This window comes from Alosa sapidissima, chromosome 13 (genome assembly GCF_018492685.1).
Source record: "Alosa sapidissima isolate fAloSap1 chromosome 13, fAloSap1.pri, whole genome shotgun sequence".
Taxonomy (NCBI): domain Eukaryota; kingdom Metazoa; phylum Chordata; class Actinopteri; order Clupeiformes; family Clupeidae; genus Alosa; species Alosa sapidissima.
This window is the reverse complement of record NC_055969.1, coordinates 20,756,085-20,775,868: the sequence shown is the minus strand read 5'-3', so window position 1 is coordinate 20,775,868 and position 19,784 is coordinate 20,756,085. Positions and strand designations below refer to the sequence as shown.

The 19,784-nt window shown below is 41.6% G+C and overlaps 1 protein-coding gene and 1 long non-coding RNA gene across 2 annotated transcripts; one reads left to right on the top strand and one right to left on the bottom strand.

The window, feature by feature from the left end:
• Window positions 1-3,173: 3,173 nt before the first annotated feature.
• On the bottom strand, window positions 3,174-9,964 carry LOC121679787. Its single transcript, XR_006021425.1, has 3 exons — window positions 9,873-9,964; window positions 6,247-6,461; window positions 3,174-4,054 (listed from the first exon to the last, which is right to left on the bottom strand). It is a non-coding gene; the product is annotated as an uncharacterized LOC121679787 (long non-coding RNA).
• Window positions 9,965-16,046: 6,082 nt separating this feature from the next.
• LOC121679778 (interleukin-1 beta-like) lies at window positions 16,047-19,244 on the top strand. Its single transcript, XM_042058806.1, has 7 exons — window positions 16,047-16,134; window positions 16,259-16,303; window positions 16,580-16,637; window positions 16,783-16,972; window positions 17,213-17,395; window positions 18,031-18,161; window positions 18,349-19,244. Exons 2-7 carry the CDS (start codon window positions 16,263-16,265, stop codon window positions 18,556-18,558), a joined length of 813 nt encoding a protein of 270 aa, XP_041914740.1. The 5' UTR covers window positions 16,047-16,134; window positions 16,259-16,262; the 3' UTR covers window positions 18,559-19,244.
• The last annotated feature ends 540 nt before the right edge of the window (window positions 19,245-19,784 follow it).

The window sequence follows — 19,784 nt, the reverse complement described above, 5'->3', positions numbered from 1 at the left end:
TTTGGTTGTAACATTGTATTATGTTTAGACTATGGAATTTTCAAGTGTTCATCTACATCATTGGTTTCATTTAAAAACTGATTGATTGGATTATATACTGGGCCTGTGTTCTTCTCTTGGATTGTGATTCAAACCTGTTGTCATTGTACATATGACAATGTGACCCACATGCACTATTTTTAAATTTACATCATCTTTGGCAAGAGGACAAGACTAGGTCATACCTGTCAACACTCCCGTTTTTCCCGGGTTTCTCCCGTATTTCAAGGTCATCTCCCAGCACCCTCCCATTTTGTTATTTCTCCCGGAAAACTCACGTAATTTGCATGGCCATCAAACTTCATTTTAAAATCATTGATCCATTCAGGTTGCCAGATTGTGTATGAAATACACCCTACACATACACGATCACTTAGTTTCAATTTCAACCGTTTTGTCATAGTCGCAATATATTGCGGCACCCGCTTCCTTATTTGGGTTTTGGGTTGCCAGGTTCAAAACCCAAATAAGGAAGCGGGTGCCGACTGCGCAGCCTGAGTCTCGTCGTAAGCAAGCGGGCTAGTTGAATGGCCCACTCCAGAACTAGCTGTTGTGAAATTGTTGGGAATTTAATTGAGTAACACATCACATAAACTGTTATTGAGTGTTGTTGATACACTGAACTTGTGCCCTTGGAACCAAATCTGACAGCAAGCAGCTTTGGAGTTTTGGAAGTAGGCTGCAGGCAGGCAGCTGGTGGATACATAGCATGTGTAAGGTAGCCTAATGGTAAGGTTACCCCCCCCCCCCCCGAAAAAAAATCTCCCGTTTTTGGAAAGCTAAATGTTGATAGGTATGGACTAGGTGCACATTGGCTTGTTATTTTGTTTCATGTTGTTTTATGTTTCACACTGTTGTTAATGCACATCATGATTTTTGTTATTTTAATATTTGTAATTGCGCTGGATGCGCAAAGGCAGCATGTACATTCCCCGCATGGTCAGGATAGGGTAGCCTAATTGGCTGGTTAGCTTCATGAATTGAGGCCTGTATCTATCTATAAAGTATCTATCTATCTATCTATCTATCTATCTATCTATCTGTTTGACAATCAGGGAGAGGTCACCTGGGGGGTATTCCAAGGACGTGGTTTAGTGACAAACCTGGGTAAGTTAACTCAGAGTAAGAGCTGTATGGCTTCATTCTCCTAACAAAACAATGTCATAGGGCTCTTGAGTTAACTTACAAAGGTTTGCAATAGTTTTGGGTATTTCAAGAGGGGTCTAAAGACTTATCTATTCAACTTGCACTTATTTATTTAATTCATTCATTCATTCATTCTTAGAGTTATGGTTTGTATATAATCATGTTTTTTGTTTATTTTCATTATGGATATTTCATATATTGATATTATTGTTATTATTACTATATTCACTTAATGTAGGCTTATCAACTTTTTTAAGTCTGTAAGTTCTTCTGTAAGTCACTTTGAACAAAAGCGTCTGCTAAATACAATAACCATGTTATCTTATCTCTCTTTTACTTTAAGAGAGTGGATTCAGTATGGGAAATACATTGTCATCAATCTGTTTTTCATTTTTCTCAGGCTCTGTAGAGCAACTGTTCAATTTCCATCATTTCCTCAACTCGTTCAACCCTCCATTAGGAGTGCAGGCTGCCAGAGCCTCACTTTTTGGATCTCAACAACACCATGGTGGAGCAGCAAGGCCTACGACACACTTCCCCTTTTAGGAAGGGTATGATTTTAAAAGCTGACAGCTTCCTACAAGCTAAGCTGCAATCCTACGTGTCTAACCTGTGATATCCCTTACACAGAGAGGGAAAGTTAAAGGGTTGTTCTGTAACTCCAGTAATTTCTTTGCTGATTTCTCACTTTTGTTGTCTCATTTTTCTGTACGGAGGTCCCCCTACAGCTTTGGGGTGCATAATTCACAACCGTCTCTTTTGTCTTTTCTCTGGCTCTGCCATGATAAACATCTAAAAAATGAAACCATCTTATAACTAGCCGGCATGGCTAACCAGTGCTTGAGGGGAGAGTGTATATGTCCAGAGAATTTTAAGCATTTGTGTTGCTCGTTCATTTTTGCTTTCTCACAAGACTTTCTGATTCAGACTCTGCTACCAGACAGTAGGGGGAGCAGGGTAATCCGCCATTCTCACCAGAACAGGTTATTTAACCAGTGATTTCCAAACTGTTTTATTAAGTTGCATAGGGGGCCTTTAAGCTTGCCAAACTAATACAGTCAGCCACAGGCAGCTTAGCTGTGACTAGCCTACATTCGTGACACTCCATAATGGTCACCTAAATCCCACAAACACACAGATAACTCTTACACTAACCTTATTTTGTGCCTTTTATTCATGTTTGTTTAAAGGGATACCAGGCAAGCCTGATGCTTTTTCTCTACGAAGCTCCCCCTATAGTCTGTATGTGTCGATACGTGTGCGAGCCCTCGCTCGGTCTGAAGCTCTTTTCCTTTTCTTTGCATCTTCCATCAAGGGTTTTCACTGCTTATTCGCAAGCTCTGCCATTATACACACGTTTGCAACAATCGCTAGCGTTTCGTTAGCCTGCCTCTGTGCTGGGGATGCAGGATGTAAACTGATCCTGCTTCTCGCGATGTCTGAGACTTTGTGAGACTGAAGTTCGGCGGGTAGGATACACCGAACTTTCAAGTGGGATATTCTTCCTACAGGCAGTAGGGGCGGGCGAGAGAGCCTTCATTCGCCCCGTAATGAGTCATTTAACCATATACCGACTTACGAAGATTATTAATTAACACGAAAACGTTGCCTAGTGTCCCTTTAAAGATTTAGTAAGTATAAGCCCTTTTCATTCCCCACTTCGATGCAGCTGCATAGGTTTCCATTATATCCAGTCATCTTTCCCCTAAATGTACGTGCAGCAACATTCCATCTGCAACTATTTGTAGCACTAAAGCAATCTAGATTCTGTCAGAATTTCTGTGGGTGGTTAAGAACCAACCAAGTGGGCAGGATAATGAATAATAATTAGGCAGTTCTATATAGCAATGACCGCTTATCCAGATTGGCTCAATTTGTCTGCCTTTTCCTTTCATTTGGCATACAGCAGACAAACAGCATATAGATTTCAAAATTACCACAGGTCACAAACTCAATTTGACCTATGTTATTAAAAACAACAGGAAAAATTAGATTTTAATGGCATGAGATCTTTAATGTAACCTTTACGAAGCCAATTTGATAGTAAACAAACTTAATAGGGGAACTGTTCACCAGTCATACAGCATAGCCACAGTGAGTCATTAACAAGAGAGCCAGCCGACATTGTCATTGACATTGTGTACAGGGGGAACAAGCCACTAGAAGTAGGCTATTATAATGGCAGAGTAAAATATAAATATATTGCGACTAGGGGGAGTTCTACAATTGCCAAAATACCTGAAACTGCATAGAATACCTTTAATGTAAGGGATAGAAGAGAAAACCAGTAATGCCAGGTTTTCATTCAGATTTCCAGGTTATCATTCTTATTTATTTATTTAGATTTTAATCCACAACTTTTCAGTTTACTGCATGCTAGCCCAGCTCCTTAACCACTACACTACCGCCCCATTCTACCCTAAAGTGGGCAAACCAGCAATGCTATTCCTGGCCCTGTTAGCTCCATGACAACAAATCGATTGATTGATCAGGACAGTTGAGCAGCCAATATAAATGTTCAAATGATCAGTTATCTCACCACAAATCAAAGATTAGAGAAAAAGGCCCGAAAACTGAGAGCAGATTTGTGTTTCTTCTTTCGTCTCCCACTGATCATCTCATGATCTACAGATCCCTGAACCACTGCTTTCATTTCTAGACTTTGGTCAGAAGGATTTATGACAAGGCTTTATGATATCCATGCCACTTTCATGTCGGAGGTTTCACTTCTGTTACACTAAAACCCCCTACAGACAACTCACAGTCTGATTCCATAGACCACTGAAGTTGCGAAATCCACATCTCCTTATATGGGCAGAGACGGCAGCTTTTGGGTCCTTTTTGTCTGCGAACTTCAGAGGTCTGTTCACTGATCACAAGCACAAACACCATTCATGTTTCAGTGGGAAGTTAATGTTGGAAGGCACAATAAAGTGTCTGTGTATCAAAGACATACATTTCCCTCAAGATAGTAGGCATATCCATCAAATCTACCTGATCTTGTCTTGTCTTCTGAAACTCAAAAGGAGTATGAGTTTTTGTCTCAGTACAGACACACACACACACACACACACAAACATACATACAGTAGATAACCGATATTGTTCTGTGAGAACCACATAAAGCATTAAAACATTTGTTTTCCATCACACCTTTAACTACATTTTGCTCTTTCTACTTTAACTGATGTAGGATTTTTCTTGCAGAACTTTTCCTATGGAACATTTTGTACACTGCAGAGAACGCCCACAAAGAGTAGGCCTACTATGGACATGCACCTAAGATTACAGCATACATGGTATGTTTCCTCGCCTCCTCCAGAGGGAGACCTAGTGGATTATTAACTTAAAGGCAACCACACTTCCAGGATTTAACAACGATATGAACTTGTCCCCATTTCCAAGATATTTAAGGTGTGTCACTGTTTACCATCTATACGGGAAGGCCAACAAATCTGGGTGTGTTTATGAATGGATTTGATTCTCATGACTTATGAGGGTCTTAAAGTAACCAGTTCTCTTTACAGGATTTCGCAATAACTATTCTTCTATATTATCAGTGTTGCAATCTATTCTCTTTCTTCCTATTTGTTTTTTAGGCCTATTCCTTCCTGTCGTTGCCATCATGTCTGGTGTAGCCAGTTCCACTGATTACAGTGGAAGCTAATTGTTGCAGCAGACACTCCGCGAATGTAACTCTTCAGTTACACGTCCCTGTCAGGGTGTAGTTCAGTAGACGGACAGCCTAAGGGCTGATTCAGACTGGGTGCGTGGCATGTCTGTTGGGTGTCAGTTGTGGCTGGCTGCGTGGCATTTTCTATGTCTACACCAGAAACGTGTCTGACACTGCACTGCGGCGGCGGCCTCTCTGCCTATTAAAGCTGCAGTTGGCAAGAATTTTTTGATTATATTCACTGAAACTGACACTATGCTCTGACAGAACAACATAAATAAGCCGGTTTTAGAAAAAAAAAACGCACTTCTACCTCCACCTTGAGCCTGTTACTTGTTTTGCAAAAATCCACAGCTCCCGGTTCTTCTGGTCCAATCAGAGCAGGGCTGTGTGAGATCTGACTGTCAATCACAGTCTGGTGCAGTCTGGTGCGCACTGACGAGCACAAACTCGATGAGAGGGTGTTCGATAGTGGGGGAGAAGCATGAGAGTTGTAAACATTAAAAATGTTCCCTCAATCTGTCAGACTTGCCAACAGCAGCTTTAAAGCATCTCTTTGGGCAGCCGTGGCCCACTGGTTAGCACTCTGGACTTGTAACCGGAGGGTTGCCGGTTCGAGCCCCGACCAGTGGCCCGCGGCTGAAGTGCCCTTGAGCAAGGCACCTAACCCCTCACTGCTCCCCGAGCGCCGCCGTTGTAGCAGGCAGCTCACTGCGCCAGGATTAGTGTGTGCTTCACCTCACTGTGTACTGTTTGTGTTTCACTAATTCACAGATTGGGTTAAATGCAGAGACCAAATTTCCCTCACGGGATCAAAAAAGTATATATACTATACACTTTCTGTTTTGAATGCGTGTCGCCTGAAAAATAGGCATCGGTCCTATTTCTAGCATGCGCACGTTTTCGGCGCGACTCGAGCTGCTCCTGAGACATGCGTGTCACGCAGGCGGTGTGCAAGGTCTATCCTGTTAACATGGGAGCCAAAATAAAAACGGACCTGCCACGCAGCTGTCACGCTCACGCCACACACCCAGTCTGAATCAGCACTAAGAGCGGTTGTGTGAAGTTCAGTACAGTCAATAGCTTCAAAGTTGTGGTGTGTAATTCAGTAGTCACAGTGCAGCCTCAGGCCCGGGCTACACCGGGTTCGCAAGTAAAGCACTATGTTTGTGGAGCGTCGTAATAGTTTTACAACACTGGTGTATTTTTCTCGAATGTATGTGCTGCCATCACGTCTGGTGTAGCCATTTCCACTGATTTCAGTGGAAGCTAATTGTTGCAGCAGACAATCCGCGAATGGTACAAATTACTTAATGGGTGGATTACCTGAGTTAATACTAATGTCTGGTGAATATTTCATGCAAATAGCCTCACTGGAAGTATACTTACTGAAAAAAATGTTGACGCATTCAATACTTATTTCCCCCGCTGTATCTTAAAAGGCAGAATGTTTTTTTTCCATTTCGTACACACAGTCTAAATGTGTGTGTTTCCCTCTGTGTTGTTGGACACATTGGAGTTTGCGTTGGTAGGAAAATCTTCAGTCACCCGAGGGTGGTCAAAAGCAGAAGTGAAACTTCAATAGTGCTGGCTCTGCAGGGTCTCTGTGAAAAGCAGGAATTTCAACAGTAAGCCCACCTCTGAAATGCTGAAGATAACAACTTTCATTGCGATATATTATTGCTGTTGATGCTTTTCATAAATAATGCTTTTTACAGTCATTTGCATAATACCTTTGACCACTGATTACAGAGGATGTGACTCACCAACACTAACCCCAACCCACACACACACAAATATATATAATATATATATACACACACATACACACACACACACACACACACACCCAAACACACACCAACCCATGTGTGTGTGTGTGTTGGTGTGTCTATATTTCGAACCCTGGTTGTATGTATACATACACACACAAATACACATACACACACAACCAGGGGTCTAAATAACTTTTTGGCCTATAGCCAAAGGGGCTGGTAGATGAAATTACCAGTCAGACATATTTTTACCGGCCAAAACTAAACAATGCGTATAGTTATCAGTATAGTTATTAGTACAGTTAGCATAGTTTTAGCATAGCTTTAGCATAGTTTTCTCAGCAGATGCATAAAAGGGTAACCAAATAACTGTAAGACTCGTGAAGTATCCTTTTCTCATTTTGGCAAGTAGCCATATAGTGTTGTCAGACTGCAGGCAAAAGTGGTTCAAATCTTCTTCAGACTTCTTCTTTGGGGCAGCCGTGGCCCACTGGTTAGCACTCTGGACTTGTAACCGGAGGGTTGCTGGTTCGAGCCCCGACCAGTGGGCCGCGGCTGAAGTGCCCTTGAGCAAGGCACCTAACCCCTCACTGCTCCCCGAGCGCCGCCGTTGAAGCAGGCAGCTCACTGCGCCGGGATTAGTGTGTGCTTCACCTCACTGTGTGTTCACTGTGTGCTGTTTGTGTTTCACTAATTCACCGATTGGGTTAAAAGCAGAGACCAAATTTCCCTCACGGGATCAAAAAAGTATATATACTTATACTTATACTTATACTTCAGAAGTAGTGTGAACACTTAAATCTTGCCCAGAAATCAGATCAGATCAGATTTAGACCACTTCCATATGTGGTCCTGAATCAGACCCAGGTCTGATTTTTTTCAAAGATTTGATGCAGCAGTGTCCAAAGTGTCCAATGTCAGTTGTGCGATCTGTATGCTAAACTGTTTTTTACCGAAGATAAACAAGCATATTACTACTAATTCTCAAAATCTGGGACAGATCGTCGCGATGCGTTCGCACCGCCATTTTGGTTTTAACATTGTTTTCAGTATTGAGCCATCTCCTTTACTCCCTCTTCATCTACAACTGCAAACCTGTACATGGCTCTAACACCATTGTCAAGTTTGCAGACAACACTACGGTGATTGGTCTCATCAGCAACAACGATGAGACGGCCTACAGGGAGGAGGTCCAGCAGGGGTGGAGCCAGACATTTGAAACATTGGGGGCTTAGCCCAGTGTCACACACAAGAAGGCTAGGAGGGTCCGAGGGCATGGCCCCCCCACCCCCCCGCAGAAAATTTTGAAAAATACCCCTTAAATAATGACTTCTAGTGAATTCTGTGTAAACTAATGGACACATTGAGACTTAAAAAATGTGAGACTCAAGGTGACTGGCACTACACTGTGTAAAATGATAGTTTTAGGTCTTTCAAGAAGGGTCTATAGGCATAGTCATGATACATTTGAGGTTTGATCGTTGTTTTGGTATGAAGCATCTTTCACGTAATGAATGCGCACTCTAGAAAGTGAAAGTAATAGGCCTAGCCTATGCGCTCTGAGTCTGTAGCTGTCTGTGTACGTCCGCAATTGATTACGTTCCTCAAATTAAAAATGGAGAACACATCAATGTTCCCTCACGTTTTATGGCCACTCTGTGTAACTCATGTTTAAACTTGCTCTGAACTTTCCTGCCAGTACTGGTTAATGACATAAACCTCATCTCAACACAGCTCTGGCATTGCCTAAACTCATCGCGTGGGAAATCAGATTAGCCTACTGTATCTGTCAGTATTGGGCTTTGAAAATAAGGGATATGTGCTCAGTAATAGTACATTTTGTAACATTAAGAGAAACTGAGGGGAAGTTAAATTAGAAATTAGAATAGTTGGAAATTGAAAACATACAAAAAAAAAGATTCAGGGCTTTTGAAAAAAGATTGGGGGCTTGAGCCCCCGAAGCCACCTCTTGCTCTGCCGATGAGGCCCAGCACCTAACATTGTGGTGCACTGCAACAACCTGACACCAAGAAGACCAAAGAGCTGGGGACTGTGGACTTAAGCAAGTCTAGGGCCAATCTCAATTCTCTGTTTTACCCCTTGCCCTTCCCCTATCCCTTCATCTTACCCCTAGCCCTTGTCCCTCGAAACCGAGTGGCAAGACATAGGGGTGAAGAATATTCCCCTTGGAAATTAGATACCACTAGCCAACCATAAGGGAGAGCGGGATGATTTAAACACTTGAATTAACGTAATTTACAGAGATCGTACCACACTGAAAGCTAATATTTTGTCACTAGCAACCTGTCTTCTGTCAAATAGGCTATCATTGCATTTTCAGCTCGGAATAAAACCGTTCAGGAATTATTTCAACAACAGCAGAACGTGCCTATGTTCGTTCGCAGCCTACCTTCTGGTCCGGGTGAATGAAACAGGGATGGGGGACAAAATAAACATGCAGTTTGCTATGTAAACATCCCACAACTCCTTCGATATTTTACAATAATATCCAAATGGTCGTTACTTGACATCAGAAGCAATCGCTACCTGTAATAGCCTATGCGATGAGTCGGCAGGAGTAGGCCTGCATTCATATCAGACGAGCGGTAAAAAAGTTCAGCGAATTTAGCTGCTGTTGGACTTTACATTTCTGACATGGGATGCTGCCAATTCGCGGGGTATCAGACATGGATATGTAAAATGCGAGACATTCGCGCAAATAATGATGTGCTGTTAACATTCACAAAACAGCGATTTTTGAAAACTTCCTCATGAAGAACAGGACCTTCAATATATGGTCACAAGATTGAATGCAGCATAAAACAATTACCATTTTAATTTTATAATCCTTATTAATGCCAACATTTCATGTCAATGAATCTCTCGGTGTGCTTATTTTTCCGGTGTGAGCGTTGTATGTTGGGTATTTCTCTTACCCCTCGGTTTCAAGTAAGCTCCCGATCTTACTTGGTTTTAAGGGGTATCTACCCCTTGCCCTTATCCCTACCCCTCGATCGAAATGAGAATTGAGATAGCCCTTCGTCTCACGTGCACGCGCAAAACTAAGGGGAAGAGGGAAGGGGAAGGGGTAAAATAGAGAATTGAGATTGGCCCTAAAGCAAGCACACACAACCCCATTCTCATCAACGGGACTGAGGTCACCAGCTTCAAGTTTCTGGGTGTCCATATAAGGACCTCTCTTGGACTCTCAACACCTCTACCCTGATCAAGAAGACTCACCAGCGTCTCTTCTTCCCGAGGAGACTAAAGTAGAGGAGACAAACACTGTAATGTTACACTCTTGCACACTAGTGTGTAGTCCATTGTTTTGTTCAACCCTTTTCGCATCACATCCTGTTTTGACTTCCTCAGGGTGAAATTCCATCTACGACCGTTTCCTCTGAGCTCACGAACCACACCTTATGAAAAGTCACCGGAATTTCAGGACTTGTGAGAGCTGTTTGTTGACAGGGCATATTGTAAGCTGCTGCTAATTGTTTATATCCTGTGCCATTCTGCAGGTGAGTTGTTAAAAGAGATGACAAGATACAACAGATACCACAGCACTATGGTAAAGTTAGTGCCAGTTGTTTCCCATCCCCCTCCCTCAAGAAACACCTGCTCAAGATGCACCTACACACACTATCTATTCTATACATATACTGTCTGAAGTGAACCATTAACAGGTAATAACATGGACATGCTGAGCTCACACACAAGTGACAATGTGTTTCACTTTCTCCCTCTTGCATAAGCACTATACTTCTTCGCTCATATATATTGTATATTGCTCATGGTTGTTCCAAATCTTTTCCATTTGCGAATGATTGAGGCTACCGTGCTCTTAGGCACTTTCAATGCTGCAGAAATGTTCTTGTGTCCTTCCCCAAATCTGTGTCTTGAGACAAATCCTGTCTCACAGGTCCTATTCTCTCGACCTTGTGGCTTGGTTTTCACTTTGACATACACCATCAACTCTGAGACCTTACATAGACCGATGTGTGCCTCCTAATAATATCCAATGAATTCTTTTAGGCCCAGGTGGACTCCAATCAAGTTGCAGAGGCATCTCAAGGACCATTGATAAAAGTAGGATGCACCAGAGCTCAATTGCAAGCGTCATAACAAAGGGTCTGAATACCTACTGTATGTAAATGGAATATTTCAGTCTTTTATCAATTTACAAAACACTCCAAACACCTGATTGGAGCATTGTGTGTAGAATGATGAGGAAAAAGTCCGGTGTACTCACACGGAACTCACATTTGTATGAAGCATTTGTGACGTGCCGCATTACTTGACACACACCCTTGTTAATCGAAGCAGGTAAGTCTTGCTCAGGTGGGGTTTGGAGTCAGGTAGGTCTGGCTCAGGTGTGGTATGGATCAGATGTGGACCCAGCCCATGTTAATCAAAGCAGGTAAGTCTTGCTCAGGTGGGGTATGGAGTCAGGTAAGTCTGGCTCAGGTGTGATATGGATCAGATGTGGACCCAGCCCTTGTCGTGCACCGTCATCGCACTGTTGCCAGATAGATCCGCCTGCTTCCTGTCTGATCCAGCTGGCAGCTCCATGGAATCAGATGCAGCTATCTCATGTCTAGGGGTGAACACACTTGGCCCTGATAGTTGAATATCCAGTCAACTGTGTGCAATATAACTAAATATTTGAATACAAATGTGTCTAACTGCTTACTATTGCCTGTGTAGGATTATGGGAAAATGTTATGAGATATTGGATACTTCGTTGAAGGGGAGCATCTGAGGGGACAGGACCAAGGGGGCAGGCGAATTCCTGGAAGCTGAAACACCAGTTGAGCTGGTGTACCCATCTCTTCGCTAACCCCCATAGAAGCCCATTCATTTAGGATTGTTTTTGAAATCCTATAACTTCATATAACATATATCCTCATGAATCATATCATGAACAAAGCTATGTAGCCTACAAGACCATTGTATGTTAAGGTAAAGCATTACGTAGAGGCAAGTAAACCAAATTAAAAAAATGGCACTAATAAAAAGAAAATGGCACTAACGTTAATCCTTTCAGAGGTTTTAGATGGATTGACAGTAGAAGCTATTTGGAAACGTGGAAAGAAGATTAGGCTATACCTTTTTTGTTTTGTTTTAGCGTTGACTGTGTTTGAAGATGGTCATGTCTGGTCGTTTCAACATGAACATGACTTGATATCACTTGTGAGGATGATATTACAGTAATAATAATACATAAATAAATGTTTAACTTTGATTACTTTGAAGGTGAAGAAAAGTGTGAGAAAAATTCTGTGTGAACCATCTATCAGACAAGTTACAAGATTCAGTTCGATGGCTAACGTCACAAAGTTCAAAGTGCGAGTCTGCGCAGTACGATGGGAAGCCAACTGAAAAAAACGTTCAATTTGTCTCAGTGCCCTCCCATTGAAAACAACGGAGTCTGTTCGTCCATTTCTTTTACTGTCTATGGACAGGACAGACTTTCAATATTCTGGTATTAGTTTATGGATGGCATTATGCACCCCTACCCCACCCCCAGATACCTGAAGATGTCATATTACTAAAGCCCTTTAAGGCAAGTCCCTCCACTCAGCAGCCATATTGCAAAGCACTTTGGGGAGCTTATCGGCAGCTATTTTCCTATGCAAGTGAATGGAGAGGCATACTATACAGGAAGGAGCGGAATATGTGTAAGCTAGTGGCTATATTGGCATTACAAACTAACCCCATGCATTTCACTGACACAGACTGCATCACATCCTCTGATGGTGTAAATCGTTATACCACCAATTAACCAACACCTCCACATCTTCCCCTCCACACACCAACTTCCTGTTCTCTCACACGACACCTTATTTCTTCAAACAGCACAGATATCAGTCCAAACTATTTTCTGTATTACTCATACATGGAATATTACCAATGGAATATTGGTATGTCATGGAATATTACCAATTCTCTAATGGTTCTCTCCCCATAGGTATTCTAATAGTATAGCCACAGCCTTATACTGTAGATAGAGAGTAACTCTCTAGGCTCTGAGTGTAGCCACAAGCTGTTGATGTCACATGCTGTTTTTTCCAGGAAAGCAGCCACTTCCTGATGGTACACCTACTGCATATTGACACACATATTGAGAAATCCAGTTTAGGATGAAACTAAATGTGCATTAAGCATTGATGGCAAGGTTACTGCAGATAATTTCAGCTGTTTCCTCATCATACTTATGCATACCTTAGTCAAAGTCAAAGTCAGCTTTATTGTTGATTCTTGACATGTTCCAGACATACAAAGCAATCGAAATTACGTTTCCCTCCATCCCACGGTGAAGACAAAGACATGTAGTTAAAAACTAGACTAGAATTAAAAACTAGACATAGCTTCAAACATTAAGACATATCACACCAATAAATAGACATTTAAATTAAGTTTGCAAGTGGCATGGTAGTGCAAAGACAGTTCGGTCATAGCAGCATCAGTGTAACAGTTTTTTTGTTTCCTGAAGTGTGCAAGTGGCATGATAGTGCGAAGACAGTCATGGTGGGGGGGGGGGGGGGGGGGGGTCATCTTCTTGATGTCCTGGTGACTGAGGGGAGAGAGTTCAACATCCTAACAGCCTGGTGGATGAAGCTGTTGCTGAGTCTGGTGGTGCGGGAGTGGAGCGGGAGTAGGGGATGCGGGAGTGGAGTACTTCTTCCCAGATGGCAGGAGGCTGAACAAATTGTGAGCTGGATGACTTGTATCGCTCACAATTGTGGTTGCTTTGTGGATGAGGCGGGTGGTGTATATGTCTTTCAAGGAGGGGAGTGGGGCACCAATGATCCTTCCAGCTGTGTTTACTATGCGCTGCAGAGCTTTTCTGTTGTAGTCAGTGCAGCTCCCGCCCCACACAGTGATGCAGCTGGAAAGGATGCTCTCAATGGTGCCTCTGTAGAACGTGCTCATAGTGGGTGGTGGAGCACTTGCCCGCTTAAGTCTGCGCACAAAGTAGAGATGCCGCTGAGCTTTCTTCACCAGTGATGCAGTGTTGGTGGTCCAGGGGAGGTCTTGTGTGACCTCTCCGGAAGTCAACAATGATCTCTTTGGTCTTGTTGACGTTCAGCAGGAGGTTGTTGTTCCTGCACCACGTGGTCAGAAGGTCAACCTCCTTCCTGTAGTGAGTCTCGTCTCCCTTGGTGATGAGACCCACCAGGGTTGTGTCGTTCGCAAACTTGATAACGTGATTTGTGTTTTGAGTTGTTGTGCAGTCGTGTGTCAGCAGTGTGAAGAGCAGCGGACTGAGCACGCAGCCTTGAGGGACCCCTGTGCTCAGTGTGATGCTGCTTGAGATGTTGTTGCCAACACGCACTACTTGAGGCCTCTGACTGAGGAAGTCCAATAGCCTGTTGCAGAGTGAAGTACTTAATCCTAGTTTGTCAAATTTGCAGATGAGTTGTTGCGGTATTATTGTGTTGAATGCTGAACTGAAGTCTATGAACAGCATTCTCACATATGTGGGTTTTTTTTCCAGATGGGATACTTCTACTATCTTCGCTGGGCTGCGACCAGAGCACTGCCCCTGGCTGCAGAGTGGTCTGGATCACATCCAGCTCAATTTGGTCTCAGATGTGACTCAGTTTCAGAGCAACTTGGTCTCAGATGCCACCGTATACCGTCTATATGTTGTACTGTATATTGTTTAGATTGTCTGGGAACCTAGAGGGATAACACTGGCCAAATAAATCTGATTCTAATTACGACTCAAATTTTACATAGCTGGTCTCTAATGCTTTTGAGCCCCTGTGACAATACTTTCCTTTTGAGTCCTCATCACAACATCCAATGCTCCTTTTGAAATGTTGCTAAGCTTTAGTCTATAGGTAAGTTATACTTTAAATACTGTTAATCAGCAGTCTTTGTTTTCGGCCCATATACTGTAATTAAGGGCATCATTAACTACTCTTATTGACAGACAGACAGACAGACAGATAGATAAACAGGTAGATAGATACATAGATAGACAGATAAATAGATAGATATATAGATAGATACAGAGATAGATAGATAAAGACATTGAGTGACTGATTGATTGATTGATTGATTGATTAATTGAGTGATATATTGATTTAAGCATAATATGGCACACGCAAAACCAACAAAATACACAAATATAATGAATATTATGGACAGGATGTGGTAGGATCTGGCAACTCCAGAAGGCCAGAAACATTCGTCATCTGGATGCTTGGCCTTGTGTTTACATATTCCCTCGCAGACGTAGTGGGATGTGAACTAGTTTGTGTATATGATCTCTGTGTGTGATTTTTCAAGTGTGAGTTGGGACGTAAGTGTGTAAGTGTGACGCAAAGACTGTTCTAGAATCTTTGGTGTGACGTTAGGCCAAATAACAACTTACTGTATATTAGCCTACACTATGATACAAATCCTTATTTTAGTGCATTTTGAAATGTCCCCTCAAAATTGGCTAAAACATCCCAGGTTGCTTTGTGTTTCACTCGTCACAAGAAGGGACAAACATGCTTCAACAACTGAAAGGTTCTAGGAGGGATCGGAAGTTCTATGATTTTCAGACCTATTCAGTAATTTCCTGAATTGCTGCCCTGCATCAAAGCACATGGTTAGAGCATTACATCATTAAATTATTGACCGGTCTTACACTTGGCTGTGAAAAGTAGATGGTGTGGTGTGGGCATTCTAGAGCTGCTCGATTATGGCAAAATTCATTATCACAATTATTTTGTTCAATATTGAGATCACGATTAGCCTACTAAACACAATTACTCTGTGCTTTTGAAACAACAATCATCCATTTTTAAAACTTTTTACATTTTTAAATTGAATTTTAAATATAATCCAACAGGGGAAAAAATACATAGATAATGTACACGACAGCTCAAGACAAATGAAACTGAATGTTTCAAAAAGAATCATTATATTTCGAGTATGTTGTTTTCATAATTGGAAGTCATCAAGATTAATCAATTAATTGCACGGCCCTAAGGCATCCGATAGGCCACCTAAACATTCTGGACAAAATCAGATCAGAAAGAGAGATCTTTGTTTCATTGCTGAAATGGATAAAGGGATAAGCTTTAATTGTCCATTTGAAGTGTGATTAATTTGACAGTAGGCTACACAGTGTCATTCCTATGCAATAGGCTTATCACCAGCAGCTGAAAAGCAAAGAACAGCCAACCATTTAAGGCATAGGCATTGTATCTCACAAAATGTCAGTAGCCTATATTTTTTTGTTTGTTTGATAATTAATAAAAGCCTATTTGTCAAGTGCACAAACATCTGGCTGCAACATTCATCCTGAACTTTTCACGAATTGCATTAGGCTATGGTTGAATCTCACTTTGTTGCAATCTAAGTTTTTTTCTTCGCTGGGAATTTCCCGTCTCAAGATATATAAGCCCGTCTTCCCCAGTGATGGTCATATCATTTAGAGCAGCGACTCAGATCAACATCTCAGATCAACAAAGAAGTTATTACCTTATCCTTTCAACTGGTAAGATTAGGCTATATGACCACTAACATTTAATTGACAAATTTTACACATGTAACATAGCTACCAGATCATTTCGCATTTGTTTGAATATCCATAACACTTGTTTTTCCTGTTTTTATTGTAGCATCATGGCTGACATGTGTTTCAATTTGTCTGACGCTTTGGACAGGTGAGATAAATTATAATGTATCTATATAATAGGAGATAAAAGAAATTAACCATTTGACAGTTCGTTTTTAAACTTACCGATCTAAAAGTTGAGACATGGCGAGCCTAACTCATCTTCGCCTTCATTTACTGAGTTCGCCTTTGGTAATGCCTAGCTATATCACAAAGGGCCTAAAGGGCCGTGCAGTTTACAGTAGCCTACATAATGTACACCTTAATACAGCAGTGGGCTAATTGATCTTGCCGTCACATTTTACATCTGACTCTATCTTTGCAGCTACCAATCCGACTGTGTGGACATGGACTCTTGTATGCACTGCCATCCAATGGTCAAGGTGAGTCATTGCATCTGTTAATAATGATGAACGCATTTGCTTATTATACCTAGTACTCTAACTAATGCCACTTATTAAAGTACATTTTACAAATTGTAAACTTAATTTGTCTTACAAAATTGTTTTTGTTTGTGTTTGTTTTCAGACCAGTGAGCACAATGTGTGTGACCAACAGTTAGGAATCGACATAGAGGTGGCTGATGAGCCACATAACATGCGGCAGTGGGTAAACCTCGTCATTGCCTTGCACCGTTTAAAGAAAACCCAGAAGGTGCAGAGCACTGAATTCTCAGACGAAGAGTTGTGTAACATTTTCTTTGAGAATTTCGTTGAAGGTAATTTGACTTTTTGCGCCTCAAACCTTTGCCATTACATTATTATTGCCATTACATTACAAGCCTCCTGTCCTTAATAAAGACAGTAACTGCAGTAAGCCATATAAACGCTTTAATTGCAGCTCCTCATTCTCAGATCTTACAGGCACCTTAATCTTAGGAAGCCGATATAAGTGTATCTGTTAATGCAGTGTTAAAGCTGTCTTCAGTGTTAGTGATGCATTTTGATCAATCTTGCAGAGTGTGTGACGCCAACGGTTCATGAACGAACTTGCCAGGCTCCTGATCACTATGAGAAGACTGGACAACCGGTGCAAAAGTGCTACATCTGCGACAGTCTAAGCAAGTTCCTGGTTCTAAATGAAGGAATCACCAGAGAGCTGCAGGCCATCACCCTCCAGGGTGGGAACATGAACAAAAGGGGTGAGTACTCAGCAGAACGCATCACACGGAACCCGGTTCCACTGGTACCAACCTCAAAGACAGTTTGGCATTCCACACACTCCTTATGAAAGTCTAAGTAGTTATACTAAGCAGAATTCTTTCATTTTGTGCGTGTCTGTATTTTTTTTAATTGTGTCTGCTAGTGATTAACAAGATTACAAGATTATCTTGTTAATTCTGTATGCACACAGTCTATTCAGTTTTGTATTAAAAGAACATGTTTGCAATTATCCTGGTCATCCTGCTTCATGACCAGTCACTAAGGAGTGAGAAACAGGACATGCATTGACTTTTCCATTTCTTAATGGTATATAGTATGAAGCTCTGGCCTTAAATTGTGATTTAATAAGTTTGCATAAGTGTCAGTGTTGTTTTGTATAGAGTGTGGAAAATCCCTTTCTTTTGAGAAGTGTTGGATTGGATTTCCTCTTATAAATCCCAAGGTCGTTTTACAGAGGAGCAGCTATGACAGAAATGCACACAGAATATTATTGACAAGAGACAGAAATGACAGCATGACAGCATAGCTCTTGCCTCCCGTTAACCTGGTGAAGTGGATGGCATGTTCAGTGTCCATTTAAAGTGTATAACACCTGTTCCTCTCCGGCTTGCAGTACAACTGGAACTGACTACATACCTACCCTCAGTGCCACGTGCCAACGGCCGGCCTATCGCCTTGGGGTTGGGACGCAACCTCTACCTCTCGTGCAACTTCACCTCAGGGAAACCAGTTCTGGGCATAGAGGTACAGTGCACTCAAACTCCAACTATCACTGCACACACATCCAGCTATCACTTGTGGCTGACCACAACTGACATTACATTGTCAGTATTTTGGTGTGGTGTCAAGTCTGTTCTACATATTGGAAACTCTGTCTTGTTTTTATCGCTAAGAGAAAGAAGACTCTAAATACTTTCCTTTTTGCACTTAGATGGTGAGGAAGGAGGACCTGGAGAGCATCAGTGGCGACATGAATCGATTCCTGTTCTACAAGACGGTCTCAGGACAAAGTCAGACCAGCTTCGAGTCTGCGAAGTATGAAGGCTACTTCATCAGCACATCCAACCGTAACAGGCAGCCAGTGGACATGTGCCAGAGTCAGGACGCCCCCAACCGCCTGACATCGTTCATGGTCCTGTAAAGGAGCCAGTTCTGCCACTACATACCAAATACTCAGACAGTATGTACAATGTACAGCCTTTTGTCTGGGTGTTTCTTTTTAAACCTGAGTAGAGTTATAGGATTGAAAACAGGATCCCTAAACTCACCCAGTATGGATTTCCAAACTTATATTTGGGAAGATTTGTCTTAGTAAATACAATTTGTATGCCTGTCAACAAGTTAAGTTGAAGTTCAAATTGAATTTCTGTGGATGACGGGAACCTTATTTATTTGTATTTATGATGCCACTGAAGTTGTATTATGTACTCATTAATCATATAGAGTTTCTTGGTTATTATTTATTTGAGTATTTATTTATGTCTTTATTTTCAATTTATATTCAATTATTTATTAATTGTATGAATGACATGTGATTCTTATTTATTTTGTGAACAATTAGCATCCTGGACAGTCATCTATCATGATTTGTTAAAGCAAACTTAGGCTCTGTGATTTCCGGTGTGACGGGAATGATAGAATTTTAGAACTTTGAATTGTTGGGGAACAGAATCTTATGTTAGAATGTTCAAAAACCCACACCTTTAAGGGTTAAAACATCCCATAGAACGTATATCTTGCATAACTGCAATCACTGTTTTTAGAATGTGTGTCAGACTATATCTTTTGTATTGCTTTGCATTCAAAATAAAATATTTTTGAGAATTACATTTGTTTGCATCATATAAGGGTTAGATTGGGGGTTGTTTGTCTTGTAATAACCTGTTTAACATTAGTACTGGATTGATTGGATTATATGCAGAGCTATAGCGTGTGTACTTTGAGAGATCAGTCATTACTCTCCCAAATGGACCTCTAAGTTATGAGTAGAACTCAAGTTATGAGTAGAACATACAGACATGCTACAAGGGACAGGTCACAATCTCCCACCCTGTTCCTTCTCTGGATGTTCTCTGTATGTTCTCTGGATGTTCTCTGGATATTCTCTGGATGTTCTTTGGATATTCTCTGTGTGTTCTTTGGATATTCTCTGTGCATACTCTTTCATGTTCTCTGTCTGCTCTGCTGTCCGTGGATCACTATTCAGAAGGATAGATAGATAGATAGATATATATTGATCCCCAAGAGGAAATTCAAGAAATTCAAGGCCATGTCATCAGAAGCCAGAGAGAGACACACGCAGTGAGGAGTTTCGGGGACTCCAGTCAGCTTGCCCCTCTGCAGTGCGTGTCATCTAATACCTCATGC